General features: G+C 47.6%; 1 protein-coding gene across 1 annotated transcript in view; it reads left to right on the top strand.

Moving 5' to 3' along the window:
* Positions 1–21,397, top strand: part of OTOG (otogelin) — a 95,436-nt gene that overhangs the window by 30,398 nt on the left and 43,641 nt on the right. The window contains exons 21-29 of the mRNA XM_050759239.1: positions 4,235–4,342; positions 9,226–9,364; positions 10,992–11,126; positions 11,410–11,556; positions 11,847–11,966; positions 13,851–13,967; positions 14,663–14,819; positions 17,462–17,488; positions 19,995–20,162. Coding sequence (XP_050615196.1) covers positions 4,235–4,342; positions 9,226–9,364; positions 10,992–11,126; positions 11,410–11,556; positions 11,847–11,966; positions 13,851–13,967; positions 14,663–14,819; positions 17,462–17,488; positions 19,995–20,162 — 1,118 coding nt within the window. The remainder of the gene's footprint in view (positions 1–4,234; positions 4,343–9,225; positions 9,365–10,991; positions 11,127–11,409; positions 11,557–11,846; positions 11,967–13,850; positions 13,968–14,662; positions 14,820–17,461; positions 17,489–19,994; positions 20,163–21,397) is intronic.

The raw sequence follows: 21,397 nt of genomic DNA, 5'->3' as shown, positions 1-21,397 counted from the left end.
TATAAGAAACTGTCAAGCTGTTTTTCAAAGTGATTGGACAATTTTACACTTCCAGTGTGAGAATCTGACTGTTCCACATCCTCTTCCAGTGTTTGAGAATCTGACTGTTCCACATCCTCTTCCAGTGTTTGAGAATCTGACTGTTCCACATCCTCTTCCAGTGTATGAGAATCTGACTGTTCCACATCCTCTTCCAGTGTTTGAGAATCTGACTGTTCCACATCCTCTTCCAGTGTTTGAGAATCTGGCTGTTCCACATCCTCTTCCAGTGTATGAGAATCTGACTGTTCCACATCCTCTTCCAGTGTTTGCGAATCCGGCTGTTCCACATCCTCTTCCAGTGTGTGAGAATCTGGCTGTTCCACATCCTCACTAACACTTGGTGTTTTCAGTCTTCTCCATTTTTGTTATTTCAGCAAGTACATGGTCCTACCTCATTATGGCTTTGATTTGTATTTCCCTAATGACTATGAGTACTTTTTCATATGCTTATTGGCCATTTGTGTATCTTTCTTTGTGAAGTGTCTGTTCTGGTCTTTTGTCCATTTTTTAATTTGGTCTTTTTCATTTGATTGAGTTGTAAAAATTTTTTATATATTTTAGATACAAGTCCTTTGTCAGGCATATGTATTGCAAATGTTTTTTCCCAGTGTGAGTTTGCCTATTTATTTACTTAACGTGCCTTGAAGTATCGAAAAACTCCTGATGAGAAGTTTTTAATTTGGATAATGTCTAATTTTTTTCTTTTAAAAATCTCCTTCATTTCTGATGATGTCTAATTTATCATTTTTTTCTTTATAGTTAGTCCTCAAGGTTGCAAAGATATTCTCCTATGTTTTCTTCTAGGAGTTTTACAGTTAAATGTGATGGATTAAATCATTAATTTATTATTATTATTATTTTTACAGACAAGGTCTTGCTCTGCTGCTCAGGCAGGAGTGCAGTGGTGCCATCGCAGCTCACAGCAGCCTTGAACTCCTTAGCTCAAGCGATTCTCCTGCCCCAGCCTCCTGACTAGCTAGGACTACAGGTGTGCACCACTATACCTGGCTAATTTTTTAAATTTTTTGTAGAGATGGAGGTTTTGCTGTATTGTCCAGGCTGGTCTCAAACTCCTGACCTCAAGAAATCCTCCCAAAATGCTAAGATTACAGGTGGGAACCACTGCAACTGGCCAGTTTTACAATTTTAGCTTTTACATTTAAGCCTATGACCTATTTAAAATTATTATATTTTACACATGTTGCAAAATGGAGTCAAGGTCTATTTTATTTTATTTTTTGATGGACATCCAGTGGTTGTAGCCCCATTTTTTAAAAAAGACTTTCATCTCCCCATGTAATTGCTTTGGCATTTTTGTGAAAAATTAATTGGCTGTATACACGTGGGTCTATTTCAGAACTATTTTCTGTTCAATTGATCTATTTGTCTGTCTTTATGCCAATATCCACTCTCTTGATTTATGAAGCTTTATAGTAAGCCTGGAAATCAGGAAGTGAGAGTTCTTCAACTTTTTACTTTTCTTTCAAAAAGTTGTTTAGGTCTTTGCATTTCCAAGTAAATTTAGGATCACCTTATCAATTTCTACCAAAAAAAAAAAAAAAAGCGCCTGAGATTTTGAATGAAACTGTGTTGAATTTATAGATCAATTTGGGGAGAATTGGCATCTTAGCACCAGTAAGTACTCCAAACCACAAATATGGTATTATTTTCTTGTTTATTGGTCTTCATTAACTTCTCTCAGCAATATCTCATAGTTTTCATGTAAAGGTTTACACATTTTTCATTGAAGTTTTCATAGGTATTTGCTGTTTTTGTTGATGTTATAAACGGTATTATTTTATTAATTTTCCATTTTTTAATTGCCACAATATAGAAATACGGTCGATTTGCACATATTGAGCTTGTATTCTGCAATCTTGCTAAATTCATTTATGAGTTCTAGTGGCTTTTCTTGGGCAGATTCTTTAGGATTTCAGTAAGTGATCGTGTCATCTGTGAATAAACAGTTTTACTTCTTTGTTTTAAATTTTTACAGCTCATATGTTTCTTGCCTTATTGTGCTGTATTGGACTTACAATACACTTTTGAATAGAAGTGATGGAAGTAAAAATCATTGCCTTTGTCTTGTTTTGGGTAAAGCAGTCAGTCTTCTACCGTTAATTCTAACATTTGCTGTAGTTTTTTTTTTGCAAATGATCTTTATCAGATTAGGAAGTTTCTTTTTATTTCTATTATGCTGCAATTTTTTTAAAAAATAATAAATGGGTACTGAATTGTCAATTGATTTTTTATTTATTTTTTATTTTTTTCTGAGACAGAGTCTCACTCTGTAGCCCAGACTGGAGCACAGTGCTGTGATCTTGGCTCACTGCAACCTCCAGGTCCAAGTGACTTTTATGCCTAAACCTCCAGGGTAGCTGAGATTACAGGCATGGGCCATCACGTCTGGCTAATTTTTGTATTTTTAGTAGAGAAGGGGGTTCACCATGTTGACCAGGATGGTCTTGAACTCCTGGCCTCAAATAATTCTCCCACCTTGGCTTCCCAAAGTGTTGGGATTATAAGCATGAGCTACCTCACCAAGCCTGTCAATTGATTTTATTTATTGGAATATCATAGGATATTTTCCCTTTATTTTATAAATGTGGCAAATTACATTGGTTGATTTTTAAAATCTTAAACCAGTCTTACATTCCTGGAATAAATCCCAGTTGTGACTGATGTGTTATTTAATATTCTATGGTCTGTGGTTTTCCATACTTGCAATGTTTTTGTCTGATTTTGGTATCAGATTAACGCTGGTCTTAGAAAATGAGTTGGGAAGTATGCTTTCCTTTTCAGTTTTTGGAAGAGTTTGTTTAAAACTTGTATTTATTTCTTCCTTAAATGCCTGGTGGAATTTACCAGTCTTGGAAGATTTTTAACTTCAAACTGAATTTCTTTCAAGGTATTGGGCTAATTCAGTTTACCTGTTCCTTCTTGGCTGAATATTTATAGTTTGCGTCTCTAAGGAATTTGTCCATCCCATCTAAGTTGTCAAATTTATTCACTTAACATTGTACATAATATTTTCTTATTTTCCCTTTACTATCTGTGGAGTCTGTAGCATTGTCTCCTGTTTGTTCTAGATATTGGTAATTTGAGTATTCCTGTCCCTCTTTTTATCATTCAGTTTACACAGGAGTTTGTCAATTTTATTGGTCTTTTCAAAGAACCAGCATCTGGTTTCATTGATTTGTCTCTATTGTTCTGTTTTCTATTTCACTAATTTCTACTCTTATCTTCATTTATTTTACTACTTACTTTGGATTTAGTTTGCTCTTGCATTTCTAATTTAGAACTTTGATTTTAATCCCTTCCATTGTATATCCTGACCTGGACGTTCTGGCCACTTCAGAAGCCCTGAACCCCATTTTCTGTCTGCTCTTCTCAGTGAGACATCGTGCTGTGCTTGGATTCCATCATCCTGTACTGTAGTCCAGAAAGTGCCTCCAGGCAGAAAATCTGGATACAGGAGCAACTAACAAGGGACTCCTTTCAGTATAATGCCTATAGCACCCTTTCTTTTTACCTCCTTAACCCATGTGCTTGTATTCTTTTGAAAAATAAAATAGGAAGGTTAAGTAACTTGTTTCAGGTAGATCCTGGATTTGAATGAAAAATTATTTATTGTCAAAGTTTGTGTTCTTAGCCCTGCCCCAGGCTGTATCCTGTTGATGCCTGGATCTAGCATGATGCTGTGGCCTGAGAGCTTTAATAAATGCCCTGAGGCATCCTTGGCTCCGGCCTGGGAGTGGTCAGATTTCATGGAAACCAGACTAGAAGATGGCAGTGCTGCAGCTTTGGGGCCTGTGATCTGAGAGCTCCATGAACAACCTGGGTAGAAGGGTCAGCACCCATATCCATGGCCTGTTCATTAGTATACAACTAGTGCCTAAGGATCAGCTGGCATCCACTTGGCCACTAGGGCTATGGCTGGTAGAGATAAACCTCGCTTCTTGATGGATGACAGAGACTTTCAGGCTGGACCTAGTCCGTTACTGGTTTTTCCAATTACTGAGGTCCCTCTGAACCTCACTGGGCAGCAGCAGGATGGGCAGAGAATACACAGTCTCTTCTAGGGTAAATGCTGGAAGCCACCTCCGAGCATCCAGGTTGAGGCAGGGTCCTCCACAGATGGCAGCTATGGGCAGGGAGCTCTCCTGACCGCCTGCTTACTGTGTCCCTACAGTCTGCTCAGACACGGGGATGCATGTTTCCTGCCAGAGGAGTGCCCCTGCACTTGGAAGGGGAAGGAGTATTTCCCTGGGGACCAGGTGATGTCTCCTTGCCATACCTGGTAAGTGAGGGTCCCAAGCAGGCTTTGCTTTTTTGCTGGGAGGGGGCATGGATATGGGTGCATGATCAAGAGTATAGTCTAGCATTCCCCTTTCGTTATGTTTGTATTCATGTTGTGTGTTTGTGTGTTGTGTGTGGTATAGGGGTTTGTGTACACATAGGAGTATATGCATACAAAGGAATATTTTTGTTTTTACATAAATATGTTTGCTCAGTCATGTATGTGAATGTGTATACATGCATATTTGTAACCATGACAATTTGTTTGCATATTTATATGAACATATGAGTGTGAGTGCAAATCCAAAATGCATATGTGCATATGTGAACATGCATGTGCATGGATGTATATAAAAAGACGGGCATTCACAAACTCAATATGTCAGTGAATATATACAATTAGAAATTTGTATATGTAGACAGGTGTGTTTATATATACTTTTGTGCATATGAGGGCATTTAAAAATGTGTGCACATGTATGTGAAAAGTGTGGCTATATGTGTAAAATGGCTATACGTATTTGTATTCACATGTAAGTGTAAATATCTATGTAAGTGTGCATTGTGTTTGCTTGTGAATAGATAACATTCTTGTGTATGAAAGTATGTGTGAGGGTATTTGTTTAGTAATGTAAGTATGTGTATGTGGGATTGTGTGCACCTGGATTGGATTCTATGGAAACAGACTCGGGGCTGGTTCTGCAGGGCCTGTTCTGGGACACACAGCGGTGGGTAGGCAGTAGATAGACTCAGCTTTCTGATAGAGAGAATGCTGGGGGAGGGGATGAGAAATTATAAATGTGCCCTGATGCTGGAGAGTAAAACCAGTCACTGTTCCAATTTCGAGAACCAGCTAGGGGTGGCCTGAGGTGAGCAGGAAGCCCCTGGCACTGGAACTCCAGGGCCCAGCAGAGAAGCTCAGAGAGGTTCTATCTCAGAGACCCATCTGGGTAGCTGGAGCATGGCCCCCAGTCCCTGTCCCATGCTGGGATTGAAACCACCCTGTTCCTCTGGCCTAGAGGAAGGCCATAGTGTTTCTTTCTGTGTTAGAAGCAGGGTCATGGTCAAGCCCATCTGCTCCAAGACTGGTTTCCTCAGATACATCAGAGTGCACTTGTAGGGTCGGAGCCCTGGCTGTCTGACCCCAGAAGTCCCTGGGTATAATGTTAAGACACAGACCTCTGCACAGGCTGTGTGCTCGTTTTTTTTTTCTTGGGATTTTGTGACTGTGGTGAGCCAGAGCAGACCAGGTATGCCAGGCACATCAGGTGAGAGACTGGGGATGGCTGGCCTGGATTTGCCCAGGGGTGCTCAGGCCCTGAGATGGATTCGCTTCCATCACTTCACTAGACTCCAGACACTGTAGCAGCACCCTCACCCTCAGGCAGGGGATAGATGAGTTACATTGAATCCTCTCCTGTGAGTGCATTGTGCTCATAAATCAGAACCAAGGCAGAGGTGGTGAGGAGTCTGGAGCCAAGGCCGAAGAGCTGGGATTATTTAGAATTTGGAACCCTGACTCGAAGAGGCATATGCCTTCATAGGAGAGGCTGACTGGCCATAGGATGGGTGTCCTCTCTTCCATGGAAAACTAGGAGATAGACGGGCAAGTTTTTACTTTTTAACTCAGTTGTAAAAGTTCTACCTCCTAATACACGGACAAACCTCGACATTTGCTCTCGAAGGACCTGCCACTGTGGCCCAGATTCCAGCTGCTCTCCCATGGGGAGGTGGGTGCTGGAGATGTGTTGCGCTGGTGTGACTTGAGCATTTGCTGTGATCTCTTTACCAGGAGGGAGCCCGGCTGCCCATCTCTTCCCAGCTCTGCGTTCCATGTCGCCATGGTCTGCAGCATGGTCAGCCACAGTGGGAGTATTTCCAGCATTTATGCATTTATGGCTGAGTCGTAGGTCATGTAGGTAGGTGAATGACAGGATGGATACACATACTCAGGAAGCCGCATGGACTCAGTGCATGACTGAGTGTGTCTATGGCACGTGATTGGAGAAAGCCTACCCCTCATTGTTGCTGTCAGACACGGAGCCCAGGGTCATGCCCCTTTACTTCCAAATATTTTGGCACTGAGCTCTGTGACTCTTGCCAACTCTACTCCTTCCTTACTTCTTGGAGATTTTGGTATCCATTTAGAGGTGCTTCTAGTATCTTCCGACATCTCAGATTCTTCATCCTCTCTTGCAAAGATCTTTCTCCATCCTAGTGGAGTGAGGGGTCATCTTGTAGATGTTGCCATTCCCAACAACTCACCCAGCCCATATCCCAGTGAGTCTCACCTCACCTTCTGTCTTTCTACTCCACTCCCTCTCTGACTCCCTCAATCCTGCAACCCCACAGGGATTTCTCATCCATGGTCCCTACCACCTCTCTGCTGCCTCTCACCCCTCAATGTCTCCCCTTCCCTTTTACCTCAACCTGTGGTCCGGAACCATATTACTTCCTTGAATGCAGCCCCACTTCTCTTCCTCCTCCTGCTTTGCCCTACTTGTTTGGCAAAACCACAACCCTGGTGACATCCACACCTTTACTTCCTTTGTACCTGCGTCCATGCAGCTGAATGTGACTGGAGGGATGCGCAAAACCCCACTGCCAGCTCTCATTTTAAATTCATGGGCTCAGAAGGGTGGAAAAGGCCCTTAAAGCTGATGGGCTCTCGGACTGTATTTCCTGGGTCTCCTTTGCTCTTTCATCCCGCTAGATAACTATTCCACTCCTTCTCTTCTCTCCTTAAAGCCCTGACACCTCCTTCCCTCTCATTCTCAGCTGATGATCCTGCTTCCTATTTCCCTGAGAAAATTAAAGCCATGAGAAGAGAACTTTCCAAGCTCTATACCCAAGTATTTTGCCTGTACAACAGATGAACTAAGTGTCCGTGTTCCTATCTAAAGCCAATTTCTTCCCTTGTCCTCTGGGTCCTAGCTCCTCACTTGCCCACCCAAGGGCATCACTGCAGCATCTCTCCCTCTTTTCTCCCATATAAGCAATTTACATTCTCTACTGGCTCATCCCTATTGCATAAAAATATATTGTTTGAAAAAATTCCAACCTCCTAGAAACTGCTCCATTTCTCTGCTCGCCTTTTATTGCAAAACTCCCTGAACACTTTTTCTATACTTGCTGCTTCAACTTCCTGTTCTCCCATTCCCCTTTAAGCCCTTTCAGTCAGGCATTTTCTCCATCATTCCATCGAAACTATTCCTACTAAGGTCACCAGTAACTTCCATATTGCCATATCCAGTTTTCTTTTCTCAGTCCTCACCTTCCTAGACCCGTGGGCAACATTTGACACAGTTGATCACTTGTCCATTATTCCCTCCTTCTTGATACTTTCATTCGTGTGGCTTTTGGGACACTACCTCCTCTTGCTTTTTCTCTGACCTCTCTTCCTGTTCCTTCTCGGCTTCCTTCATTGGTTCTTCCTCTTCTCCAACATCTTGATATTGGAGCAACCCAAGGGAACTCTCCTCCTCTGTATTTATACTCACTCTCTTAGTGAACTCACCCAATCTCATGGCTACAAGGCCCATCCATAGGCAGAGGACTACCAGATTTCTACCTGTAGTCCAATCCATGCTTCTCAACTCTAGGTTCACACATCCAACTGCCTACTTGACATCACCATATGTATGTCTAATGGAGGTCTCAACTTAACATATCCAGAACAGCACATCTGATCTTCCCCTTCAAACCTGCTTCTCCCTCAGCCTCCCCTATCTGAGTTGATGAAGACTTCATTCTTCTAGTTGCTCAGGCCAAAAAAAGCTGGAGTCAACCTCGTGTCTTGTCTCTCACTACCTATATCCAACCTGTCCACAAATCCCTTTGGTTTTACCTTCATAATACACCCAGAATCTGACAACTTCTCAGTCTCTCCACTGCTGTTACCCTACTCCAGGCTGCCATCATCTCTTCCCTGATGTGCTGCAGTAGCCACTCAACTGGTCTTTCTGCTTCCCCTTGACCCCCTTGAGCTTAGGCTCAGTACAGTAGCCAGAGTGGAACATAAATCACATAGTGTCATTCCCATGATCAAGTCTTCCAATGCCCACCCCCTGCTCCCATTCCTAGCAGGAGCTAACCTTCCTATAGTGGCCCTATTGGACCCATGTCACCTGACCCTCCATTACCCCTCTGAATTCCTCTTCTACTCTCTTGCCCGTACACTCTCCATTTTAGCCATGTTGTCTCCCAAGTGTTCCCCAGAGCCTTTGGAGAGGCTGTATCCTTTGTTTGGAACAACCTTCTTCCAGATGCCCATGAAACTAACTCTGTCACCTCCTTTACATCTCTACTCACATGTGCCCCAACCACCCTATTTAAAATTGTAACCCACTCCACCCACATTCCCAGTGACCTGTATCCTGCTCTCGCATAACACTCATTGCCTTCTAATGCACTATAGTACATACTCGCACTGCCTTATTACTTTTTATTTAGTGTATCTCTTCTTCCTCTAGAATAAACATTCCCAGAGGCAGACGGTTTTCTTTTTTTGCTGTTTTATTCATTGATGTATCACAAAATTTTGGAATAATGCCTGGGATATGGTAGGCACCTAATATTTGTTGAATGAATTGGTAAGTGAATGAATGGAGTGGTAAAGGGAATATGGACTTTGGAGTTAAATAGATCTGGGTTAAATATCAGGTCCATTACTTATTGGCTGTGTCTTGTAACCTCTCTGAGCCCTGGTGTCTCCTGCATGAAATCACAATCTTGCCCTTGAGACTCCTGTTATAGGTTGGTGTTTGTTGACCCCTTTGCCAAGGGAGACAGTGCGCGTGCATTCGATAGGCCATGGCTCTGTCATGAGTATTCAGGTATGGGGTGGGTGTGCTCTACGAGCTGGTCTGGGCCTGTGTGTTTCAGTGTGTGCCAGCGGGGCTCATTCCAGTGCACCCTCCACCCTTGCGCCTCCACCTGCACTGCCTATGGCGACCGGCATTACCGCACATTTGATGGGCTCCCGTTTGACTTCGTGGGGGCATGCAAAGTGCACCTGGTCAAGGTGAGTTCCCAGATGTTTCTGCCCAGCTGGCTCCATGCAGACCTGTCAGGGCACCGTGGTGCTCTGGACTCCAGTCCGATGCAGAATTGGGTGGTTGGGAATCTAAGCCCTGAGTTGGGGCTGTCTAGAGACTAGAAGAAGTGCTGAGATGCAAGCTCAAGGCTGGATGGAGTTCACCAGTCCCGAGGTACCACACTGCCGGTCTGCTCACTGCTATAATCTTGCTGTATTGGGTCCCAGTGCTTTTTTCTGTCTATAATAGCAAGAGCCAATGCTTTTTGAGCTTTTATTATATACCTAGGGGTCTATTGGGCCATATTTTGTGGATTATTTCACTTAAATATCACAGCAGCTCTGCAAGGTAAAGTTTATGGATCCCATGGTATAGATGTAACAATTCAGGCTAAGGGAAGTCAGGTAACTTGCCCAAGGTCCCCCATCAGTCAGTGGTAGAGCTGGGGTCAAGTTTGACCAAGAAATCTGACTGGAGAGTTGGTGTGCTTAAAGGAGTCACAGGTTATAATTTTCAGCTCACCTGGAGGAAGAAAACTGGTGATGTTGGGGGCACAGTGAAGGCAGGATCCCTACCCCAGGAGGAAGGGGCACTGCCATGGTGGAGGAGTGTCACAGACACACCCAGGGGACCTTGGTTTTCTAATAGCCTATCTCATCTTATAAGAGTGACATCAATAATAAAAATAACATATAATAATAACAATGCCAAAACCTTTTATGGAAGGAATCCTATCTACAGGGCAGGCACTGTACTGGGGTCTTTCACATAACTGCAGTAAATCCCCACGAGATAAAGATTATTGACCTCATTTTATTTAAAAAGTTCTAAAGGTTACTGCAGTGTATATTAAAAACAAATATTCCCCTTCCCATTTCTTCTGTTCCTGTCTCCTGTTGAATAACCACTCCAGTCGGGGATGAATCCTGCAAGACCATTTTTCTGTGAGACATGGACACACACACACACGCGCACACACACACACAGTTTGTTTAGTTTATGTGAATAGGATTCTACAATGTGCTTTTTTCACTTAATAGGATACCTTGGACTTGATTTCATATAGTTTGTACACACTTTTTTCTTTTGAACAGCTGTGTAGAATTCTACAGAATACCGCCCTCTAGTTTGTTTTATTTTTTCCCCATCGATGGACATTTAGGTTGTCTCCAATATTTAAATGCTGCAGTGAATACCTGTGTGGATGTATCCCCAGGTTCTTGGCAGTGGAATTGCTGTATAAAAAGCTATGTACATTTAAAATATTCGATGCCAGCAAATTCCCCTTCAAAAAGCTTACACTAGCATCAAGGATGTATGTGAGACAGTGCCTCTTCCCCATACCCTATCAACACAATCATCCCTATTGTATATTTGTTAATACATAAATTCGTCAGATATTTTGGGGAGTCACTACATGTTAAGCACTACACTAGGCATCCAAAACCAGAACAGCTTCAGAGAACAGAAGTTGCCCAAAGTCACACAGCTCAGCAAACACAAAGTAGAAGTAGATTGAAAGCCGCTCCGGAGTGCGTGTTCCTCCACCTCTGTACCTCTCGGCAGGATCTCTTTTCTCCCTTGTTTTATTGGACTCGCTTATTCTCTCCTCAGAGCATGTCAGATGTCAGCTTCTCTGTGATTGTAGAGAATGTGAACTGCTACAGCTCCGGCATGATCTGCAGGAAATTTATTTCCATCAACGTTGGGAGCTCACTCATTGTCTTTGATGATGACTCTGGAAATCCTGTAAGGCCCAGTGCCTGTGAAGGTTGTGTAGACAATTTACAGGTTACCAGGGGTTGGGGCAGAAGAGGGCTGAGGACTGGCTTCCTTACCACAGCAGTTTCTCTTGGAGAGCCACTGAGTTAGGAGCCCAGACTGAATTCCTCTTGGCCAGGGTCGGGAACACAGAGGCCAATGGCAGGGTATGAGGGAGGCAGAGGCATTGGTGAGGTCCTGGCTGCAGGCATAGCTGACCTGGGCACTGGGAGGCACTTGGGCTCAGGAGTGACCATCTCTGTCCCTCTAGAGTCCAGAGAGCTTCCTGGATGACAAGCAGGAGGTCCACACATGGCGAGTGGGATTTTTCACACTGGTGCATTTCCCACGGGAACACATCACCCTCTTGTGGGACCAGAGAACCACAGTGCACATCCAGGCTGGGCCTCAGTGGCAGGTACTTACATGAACAGTGACCCTCTGCTCCTGCTTGGGGCTGAGCCAAGCCCTGGGTGTCCTTGGGTGAGCTGTACCCTCTCTGAGGAGCCAAGAAGAGCATGCCTCTGTTCTCTCCTCCACCCTGCTCTGGGCCCCTTCTCCTCTGACATTGCTCCATCCCTCTTCAAACTGTGACCTCAGCAGTGACTTCTAGGTCCATGATAGACTCCTGGGCTCATGGGGATCCCTCTGCCTGTGGCTCACCCCTGGCATGCCTGCAACTGACCATGGTGTCCTCTCTCTTTTCAGGGCCAGCTGGCAGGCCTCTGTGGGAACTTTGACTTAAAAACCATCAATGAGATGAGGACCCCGGAGAACCTAGAGCTAACTAACCCCCAGGAGTTTGGCAGCAGTTGGGTTGCAGTTGAGGTAAAGCCTCTCCTCCAGGCTGGCTTATGCCCCTCACTCAGATGGGCACTGCCAGCACTGAACCTGGCCCCAGGTCAGGGAAGAGGGATGCTGGTGTGAGGTTTCTCCTGCAATATTCTCTCAGCCTCTGACTGCATCCCTAACCCTAGACTCTGTCCTATGGCCCAAAGATCATGCATCATCTTGTCTCACAAATCCAGCTGCCCACCCTACCCTGGACCAAGCCCTGGCAGGGTGGTGGAAGGTTGAGCAGGTGATAAAGTCTGTCCCAGGAGAGATGGTCACTCATCATGATGCCCCCCGGTGCCTGGAACTAGGTCTGACACAGAGAAGAGACCAAGAGAGACTGAGGAGGGTTGAGGCAATCAGGGAAGTCTTCCTGAAGGAGATGAGACTGGTGCTGGCACTTAAAGTTTGGGCCATGCTTAAATAGATGAATATATCAGAGATAAGATCTCTGAGAGGAAGGGCAACACTAGCATAGATAGAAATGAGGGGGTCTGCCCCAAGGGACAATATGAGAGATGTCCAACTGAGGCTGTCAATCTGTGAGCTGTGGGGGAAACAGCTCTGAGTTGAGAGCAGGAGACCTGGGTTCTTGTTGGGTCATCTATTGACTTTCTGGGTGACCTTGAGTACATCCCATCTCTGCAATCCTCTGCAAAGAGAGGGGACTGGGCCAAGAGAGAGCTGATGAATAGATTTCACTTCATGTGACAACTCTGATTGGTCAAAAGAGGCTGCTTGGGAGCTATATTGAGAAACATCCAAGATCTGTGTCAAGCTCAGCTGGAAGGAGGACTGTGATCGATTATTTATGTCTGCCATGAGAGCAGCAGGGGAGAGTGGTGATGTGAGTGTTATATATTTGCCTTTCCTAGACTTAGTGATCTTAATGCCCTGCTGGGAAGTACACGGAGATGAGCTTATGTAGACTGGGGTAGGGGGAGCAGTTGGGCATGTCCTGGAGCTCAACTGTTCCAGGTGGGACAGGGCTGTTTTCACAGACTCTGAAATCCTGAGGTGGGACAAGGCTGTTCCCACAGCCTCTGAAAAGTGCACCCTAACACACCCCCATTTTAGAGAAGCTCAGTGGGTGACTAACCCTTATTGTCCCCACACCCCCATACACATCATATTTCTCTCTTGCTAATCCTATTCGGCATACCATGGGGTTCTCTAGTGAAAATGTAGTCTAAGGAAAGAGATTCAGCAGACATCGGACACATCTGTATTAGTTATCTACTGCTATGTAACAATTTTATGAGACCTAGTGGCATTAAACAACACTCATGTATTATTTCAGTTTCTGTGGGCCAGGAAGTTAGGACACGGCCTGACTTGGTTCCCTGCTTAGTGTCTCACAAGGCTGCAATCAAGGTGTCAGTCAGGGCTTGGCTCTCATCTGGAGGCTCCACTGGGGAAGGAACTGCATCCTCACCTGCTCACATGGTTGTTGATTACATTCAGCTCCTTGCAACTGTAGGACTAAAGGTTCCATTATTTTGGGGCCAGCTTTTGGCCAGAGACCACCCTCAGCAACAAGAGACCACTGACACTTCCATCCATGTGGGGTCCCCCAGCATGGCTGCTTGCTTCCTCACAGCCAGCAAGGGAGAGACTCCAGCAAGATGGGCTCTGGGATCTCATGTTGGGAATTGTGTGATCACATACACATGGCCATGTCCATCCCATCACCTGAGCCATATTCTGTTGGTTTGAGGCAAGGCATAGGTCCCTTCTACACTCAAGGGAAGGGGATTTTACAAGAACATGAATATCAGGAGGCAAGGATCATGGCGGCCACCCTAAAATCTATGTGTCATGTCAGGCAACAGGCATTTGGCAAATAGGGAGGTCAACAGCCCTGCCTTTGCCCCTCAGTGCCCAGACACCCTCGATCCTCGGGATACATGTGTCCTGAATCCTCTCCGAGAACCATTTGCCAAGAAGGAGTGCAGCATCCTGCTCAGTGAGGTGTTTGAGATCTGCCACCCTGTGGTGAGTGGACCCCAGCCTCGGCTCCTCCCGAGCACCCCCTCCACCTTCCTGGGATCCCTTCAGCTCTCAGACTCCCCCATGTCTCAGAGGAGACAGCTCAAATCTCCAGAGAAGATCTGCCTCTGCTGTTCCACTGCCTCCACTCGGCTCAGATGAGTCCGTCATATTTCCCCAGATGACCAGGCACAGACAACCAGGCAAACAGAGCTTGTGCCCTTTTCAAGCTCATCTTGATCTGGCCCTTCCTCCTTATCATGAAGTTCTTGATATGGTGGACCCAAAGCCCTCATGCTGAGGCACCACCTATTGCCTGTTCTGCTTCGGTGCATGCAGAGGAGGCTGGGGCTCAGCATTGCATGGCACCCTGCAAGCCTTGAAGGCTGCCGTCAGATTGGCCTTGGCTGTCTCTGGCCCTGGCTAGGCAGTTCAGGCTCTACCCCTGTTCAGCCACTCTCGGCTCCTGGATCAAACAGGCCAGACTCAGGAGAGAAGAGAGCTTAGTTCTCAAAAGTGGGCATCTGCCTGGACCATGGAGTTCTCGTTTCCTTGTACTTCTCCCTTCACATCTCATGAGACAGGACAACTCACCCTGTCCTGTGGTCCCTTCATGTTGGTGCTGGTAGCCATCAGCTGACAAGCTGCGGATCTGACATTTGGGATCTGTCCTTTGACCTCTGACTTCTGACCTTCTCCAGGTTGATGTCACTTGGTTTTACTCAAACTGCCTGACGGACACATGTGGCTGCAGCCAGGGTGGTGACTGTGAGTGCTTCTGTGCCAGCGTCTCTGCTTATGCCCACCAGTGTTGCCAGCACGGGGTGGCTGTTGACTGGCGAACCCCCCGCCTCTGCCGTGAGTGTCCCAGACAATCACCCGAGGGACAGAGTGTCCCCTGTGGGCATACCTTAGGGGTACTGGCAGTCTGTCTAGCATTTACTGAGTACTTAGAATGTACCAAGCACCAACTGCTTTGGGCATGTTATTCATTGAATTCTTACAACTACCCTTTGAAACAGGGCTATGTATTTCCTATTTTAGTTGAAGAAACAGCTTAGAGAGAGAGATCAAGTAACCTGCTGAAGGTTAGTGGTGGAGCCAAGGTTCATCCCTAGAGAGTCCAATGCGAACCCGTGCTCATAGCCACTTTGTTAGAAGAGTCAGGAGCCTAGACCCAGAGCTACCACTTGTAAGCTGTGTGACTTCAAACAAGTCACCCAACCTCTCTGGGGCTCAATTTTCTCGTCTGAGAAACAGGAATAGGCCTGCCCCCAGGTTGACTCTGAGGACCAAATGGGGTGATGAATATAGAAGTCCTTTGTCAGCTGAGATTCGCAGGTCCCATCAGAGGCAGCACAGATGATCAGTTTATTCAGAGCAATGGTGGTCTGCAAATGCTTTTCATTGCATACCCCATCAAGTAAAATCATTTTGTGCACATACATATGCATACATAGATATGCATCCATAGATATACTCTTCATGTAAAATACGTAGACATATTTAAAAATTAATATTTAAAAGGTGAAAGAAAACATAAAGAAGGCTAAATTCTTCATTTCTTATTTTTTATTTATTCGCGCACACCAAAGGATTTTCCTGGTGCAAGCACCGCGCCTTGGGGTGTGATGGCCATTACACAGCCTTGCTCTCTGGGGTCAGACTGATTGAGTTCAGACCCAGCTCCACCGAGTTGGCCTGGGAGTCTCTTCACCTGTAATAGAGGGGTGAAGATAGCTGCATCTACCTTGTAGGGTGCTGTGAGGTTTAAACAAGGCATTGTGTGTACAGCACTTGGCACAGTGACCTATGCTAATGCGGAGGTTGTCATTTTTTCATGGACACCTGGGTACTGACATGTCCTGAGCCCTGACGCCTGCAGGCAAGATGCCAAAGGAAGAAGGTGGAGCAGAAGCACACTTGCTGAGGGTCCACTGCGTGCCAGGCCTTGTGCCTATGTGCATTACTTCATTTAATATTCAAGACTAGGGGGAGGTGATTGAGGTGCTTACCTGGGGTACAAGGTTTGAGGGGGCACCAAAAATGCAGTAATCAAGAGAAATAATATTTTGATGTAATATTTCTGTAAAATAAAAATTGCTGCAAAAATACTGTGGTGAACAAACTTTCAAAGGCTCAATAGTATTAATGTTTCCTTTGGTCTCAGTGTCTACTCTGGCTCAGTGGGAGACTCAGTGGGAGACTGTTAATGATCTTGTCTTTATTTTTAAATTTTGATATTTTATTTATCATGTGTTTTTCTTGCATTAATTTTGATGTCTTAAAATATTGCATTAAAATAGTATTTATCTTGATTACTGAGATTTTTGGTAGCCCGTTAAATTTCACATCCAAGATGAGCACTTTGCCTTACTCTGGTCCAGGCCCTGGCAGATCTATGGGGCAGATGCCGGTAGCCGTCCCACCTTAGAGGAGGGCACTAAATTTTACTGACGTTAAGTGACTTGGTTCAGTATGCACAGTTGATGAGTGAGGGACGTGGGATTTGAACTCAGGTCTAACTCTAGAGAGCTGGCTTTTTAATGACTCTTGTTGGCTACCACTCCTTGACTGGGTACACCCTGGAAACCAGAAACTTGGCAATTTTCTAATTTTCTGGTTCAGCCTTCTGAGTCTGCAGATGGAGGGAGAGGCAGGCACGTGCCCGCAGCCACACGGCGGGCCTGTCTCCTGACTCTACGTGCTCTTTCTGGAGGGTGACCCCAGATGCATTGACCTTGTGGTCTGGGGTGTGGAGTGAGTCGGTGGCTCTCTTCAGACCATGCCTACGTGTGAAGCATGCTGCTCCTAAGCTTTATCCCAGGTCTATCTGCCTGGCTCTTCATGGCTTTGCTGCTGGCTTTAGGGGTCTCCCGCAAGGTCCCGGGCACTCCCCAGTGGACTGAACATCTGCAGCTGAGGGGCCGGGGAACAGGGTGTGGTGCTGGAGATGACCACTAGAGGGCGCGCTGAGCCCACGCTTGCAGGAGCTTCTTACAGCTTGGCTGGTGGAAGCGCCTCTGCAGTGCAAGCGGCTTGAAGAAGCCGGTGATGCTGGGGGCTCCTGGTCCCCTTCCCACCCAAGGCTCTTGGAAGACCAACCTCCGTCTTGTGCTTGCATCTCTCTGGGGGCCTTCTGCAACATTTCTGATTAAAACTCCCACCCCTTGGTTCTAATCCTGCTCTTTGGCACCACACAAAATACACCTGCTTCTTTCCAACATTCATTCATTTGTTCATTTACTTGACACATCGCTGAGGTGCCTACTGTGGGCCAGTCTTTGAGCCTCATGCTGTCGGCCCAGAGAGGAGCCATTCTATTTACTTCACTTAAGACATTTGCATCCATGACCATCCCCAAATCTTGACATGTGGGAGGCAGGCCAGGCCCAGCACTTGGGGAAGAAGGGAGGCTGGGATGCTGGGGGCCTTGGCTCTGTCTATCTGTTCCAGGCTCTGGGCTGGCTCTCAGGAAGTCCCTGTTCTCTCTCTTTCAGCGTATGACTGTGACTTCTTTAACAAAGGTAAGACCCTCCTCCCCACGCAGAGTCTAAGGGGCCCAGGCACTGCCAGCCCTGTCCTGATGCCACACAGCATCAGCCATCCCAAGGCGCTGCTGGCCCTGGAAGAGCCCTGACCCGGGCTGGGAGGGCCCCCATCATGCAGAGAGAGCCCTGACAGTGCAGGGCCCAGGGGTATCCTGCACCTCTGTCCTCAGCAGTTCCTGCAGCCCCTGTCCCGGGCCCAGGCAGGCCGGCTCCCAGGGACTGTGCTCGGCAGGGCAGCCCCACCAGGAAGGAAAAACCCCATTCCCACCAACTCGCCAGCTTCTCCACCTTCATAATCTAGCTCATCAGAGCCACAGAACATCACCTTGGGTTCCCCGAAGATTTGCTTTTGGCAAAAGCAGACACAAACTGCCCTTTCTGAGTATGAGTGGAACAAAACATGTGGCCCGACGCATTCATCTTCAAACTCAACCAAGGTCGCAGGATTCCGGCAGACGCTCTGACATTTAGATTAACGAGGGTGCAAACACAGGTCATAACCAAAGACCCAGGGGAGGTTAATGTCCAGTTTAGAGCCAATTCATCAATTTAATCACGAGGATTGGGTAGGTAGGATAGAGAAGGGCTGCCCAGGAGTAGTTTTTAGCACTGAACTTCATCCAGTTGGGCCAGGGTCAGACCTTGGCAGAGTGAAATGCTCATCTGGTCCTCCGTGCTGTTCGCCTTTGACTTCCACTCCCCGACCCTCCTCCAGGGACTGTGCTGCCAGGAGCAGGCCTATGTGGGCAGAGGCCCAGGGCTTTGTCCTCAGTTGCCTGCATTATGAGATTTTGGCTTGAGCGTGGTGGGTGAAGTGGAAGAGAGAGACTGGAGACAGGATACCATCTGGGGGCCTGTGAGATGAGGCCCAGACCAGGGTGTAGCATGAGCATCCACAGGACTGCAGTTCTGCCAAAATACTAGTGCCCAGGGGCTCTTGATGGCCCCAGAACTTCAACTGGTAAAGGGATGAGCCTGCAATGGGGGATCTGTGGTCCCTGGGAGAGACAGGATCTGTCTGACATCAGGCAAGACATTTCAGCAAGATGAAGCTGCTCCGTTTTCTCTCTTCCGTGGCATTTTGGGTGGCAGTAACTGGCAAAGGACAAGCTGTTTCTAGCGTCTTCCACCTACCCACCCACCCACTCACCCGTCCTTGCTCCGTTCTTCTACTAGCATTTGGTCTGGTCCTGGCCCGCTGGGTGCTGGGAAGTCATGGTCCCTGAGTCCTGCCACAGCGGTGTGCGGAGCGGGCTCACGCCGCCTCTCTAGCACCCATTGTGTTCCTAACTCCTCATTCAGTTGGTAGTTTCCAGTTGACCCCTCGTGGGAGTGTTTACGCCATGGAAATCTGAAAACCTACAAACCACTTTTTTTTGTTTGTTTGTTTGAGAGCTCGTTGTTAGCCATTTGCCAGCACAGCACTGCTTGTCTAGTGGGGGTGACAGATGTGGACCTCCCATCCAGATCCTCATCCGAAGAGCTGTAACTAGTATGTGCCATGCTCTAAGAGCTGGTGGGACACAGAGGAGGAGGGACAACATTTGCCGTGTGGCAGGAGAGGGTGCAGGGAGAGCGTCACAAGGAGGTGACATTTGAGCTGGGCCGCAGAGGTTGAGTAGGCGTTTGCCAGGCACAAAACGGGGAGGACTACTCTGAGTGGGTGGAACGGTGTGATGAGATGTGAGCTGGGAAATAACACCACTGCTCCTTCCAGAAAGAGCAAGAGAAGTTCAGCATGGCAGGAGCCAGGGCGTGGGGGGAGTGGGGAGGTGGGCAGGGGCTGAGAGCTGAAGGGCTTCTGAATTCAAGCTGGGCTCTTTAGATTGTGTCCTGAGGGCCATGGAGAGTCACTGGTGCACCCCAGCAGGGGGCATGGCTGGGAGGGCAGCTCAGCAGCCGTAGGGAGGAGGCATTGGAGAGCGGGGACACAGCAGAGGCAGGAAGATCCCTACAAGGTGATTGTCCAGGAAGCCCATGTTCTGTGCCAACCTATACTGACAACCACCGGAATTATAAAGACTCAAAAGTGATACGTGTTTGAAATAATTAGATAAACACTAACATGTTTATCGTCCCTCAGGCCTGGGGTGGGCAGAAACCTGGTCTGCTGTCTTCTTCCCGAGGGCACCTTGAATAGAGCAGTGGCTGTAATGGTGAAGTTTCAGGCAGTGGGAAGGCTGTGGAGAGACACTGGGGGGCCCAGGTGCTCCCTGTGGGTGGCCTTCTTCCCTGGCTCTCTGTGAAGTGATTCAGGCACTGTGCAGTGGGTCTGTTCCTTTCAGGGGCTGGCAGCCTGGGAATCCTGTCCCTTCCTTCTCAGGGTCATCAAGGTCCCTGAGCTCTGGGATGAAGGACGCCATCAAGAGTTCCTCCTTGGTAGCTTGCTCTCCCACCCCACTGCTGCCAAGGGGTGGGGCAGGAGGTATGGGAGGTGGGCAGGCAGGGGGGCCAGGCTGCTCACGGGGCCTCTTCTCTCCAGTGCTAGGTAAGGGCCCCTATCAGCTCTCCAGCTTGGCAGCCGGTGGTGCCCTGGTGGCCATGAAGGCGGTGGGCGAAGACATAGTTCTAGTGAGGACAAAGGATGTGGCGCCAGGGGACATTGTGAGCTTCCTGCTGACAGCTGCTCTGTACAAGGCCAAGGCCCACGGTAAGGCCCACCTCAGTCCCACTCCAGCTCTTCTGGGAGGGAGGAGGGTGCTGGAGGAGGGGTGAGTGCTGAGGCCCTAAATATCTGTAGTGGCAGGGGAAATGGGGGCTCTGACAAGTGCCCCTCTCCCAGTTGAGATGTTTCTTCTAGGTCAGCTTCTTCTCTGCAGACACTCTCCATCTGCTCCCCTAACCTCCAGGGCAGCCAAGGCCCAGGTGTGCCTCTATACCTTGCTGTATGCAATAGCTGTTCCAGAAAAGCCAAGCAGCAGCTCTCCCTCCTCATGCTCCTCCTCCTCCTTCCTCCTTCCGCTCTCACCCTCCCCCCATCTCTCCCTTCTTCCCTCCTCTCTTCCCTTTCTCTCTCAATGTCTCTTCTTGCCTCTCTCCCTTTCACTGAACCCTAATCCCATGCCAAGCACAGAGCCGGGTACTGGGAAATCAGGGATACAAGAGACACAGTCCCTGCGCATCAGAAGCCCACAGTCCCATCAGGGAGACAGACATGCCCAAAGGCAGTCACAGCACCTGTGAGAACACTGGGGAGGGGCCCCCAACTCAGTCTTAGAGTCAGGAGAGGCTTCTTCAAATACAGGGTGTTCCCCTGAGAGCAAGAAGGAGTCTGGAAGGGAAACTTCTTACTTACTTAGTAAGCTAAGCTCAGGAGTTGGGACTTTATCCTGAGGGCAATGGGGAGCCATGGAAGGGCTTTGAGGAGGGGAGGGGACATCCTGGCTCCTGCCCAGCCCCAGGCATGGCCAACATCCCTAGCTGTAGGTGATGTTCATGGCGGTGTGAGCCTGGGGGAGGTAGGTGGTACCTGGCAGAATCATGTAATTGCATAAGAAAGCCTGGGAGTGAGGAATCAGGGACTGGGCCACAGGAGAGCCAGAAGTACCACCCCCAAAGACAGCACTTCCTCCCTACACATTTCTGATCCCCAGATCCGTGCGCTCCTGCCTGACAAAGGTGTCACCACCTTCCAGATGTGGCAGGCCATCTGCTTAGTGAGGCTTTTCTGTTCTCCATCCAGTATGTTAGTCTAGTAGGTTATGTGTAGTCCAGAGGGGGTGCTGCCTTTCCACTAGGTTTATGGGCATGCTAAGCAGGTCCCTGGAGTCACCTGGCTTTAGAGGATGTCACTGGGGGCAGGATCCCAGAGGCACTCCAGTCCAGGCTCCATCTCAGAGTCAGGCGTGGGTCTCATGGGCCCAGTGGGGACCCAAGCTCCTCCCT

This window comes from Macaca thibetana, chromosome 14 (assembly GCF_024542745.1).
Source record: "Macaca thibetana thibetana isolate TM-01 chromosome 14, ASM2454274v1, whole genome shotgun sequence".
NCBI classification, from domain to species: domain Eukaryota; kingdom Metazoa; phylum Chordata; class Mammalia; order Primates; family Cercopithecidae; genus Macaca; species Macaca thibetana.
The sequence above is the reverse complement of the archived record's forward strand: the minus strand, read 5'-3'. Positions and strand labels throughout refer to the sequence as shown.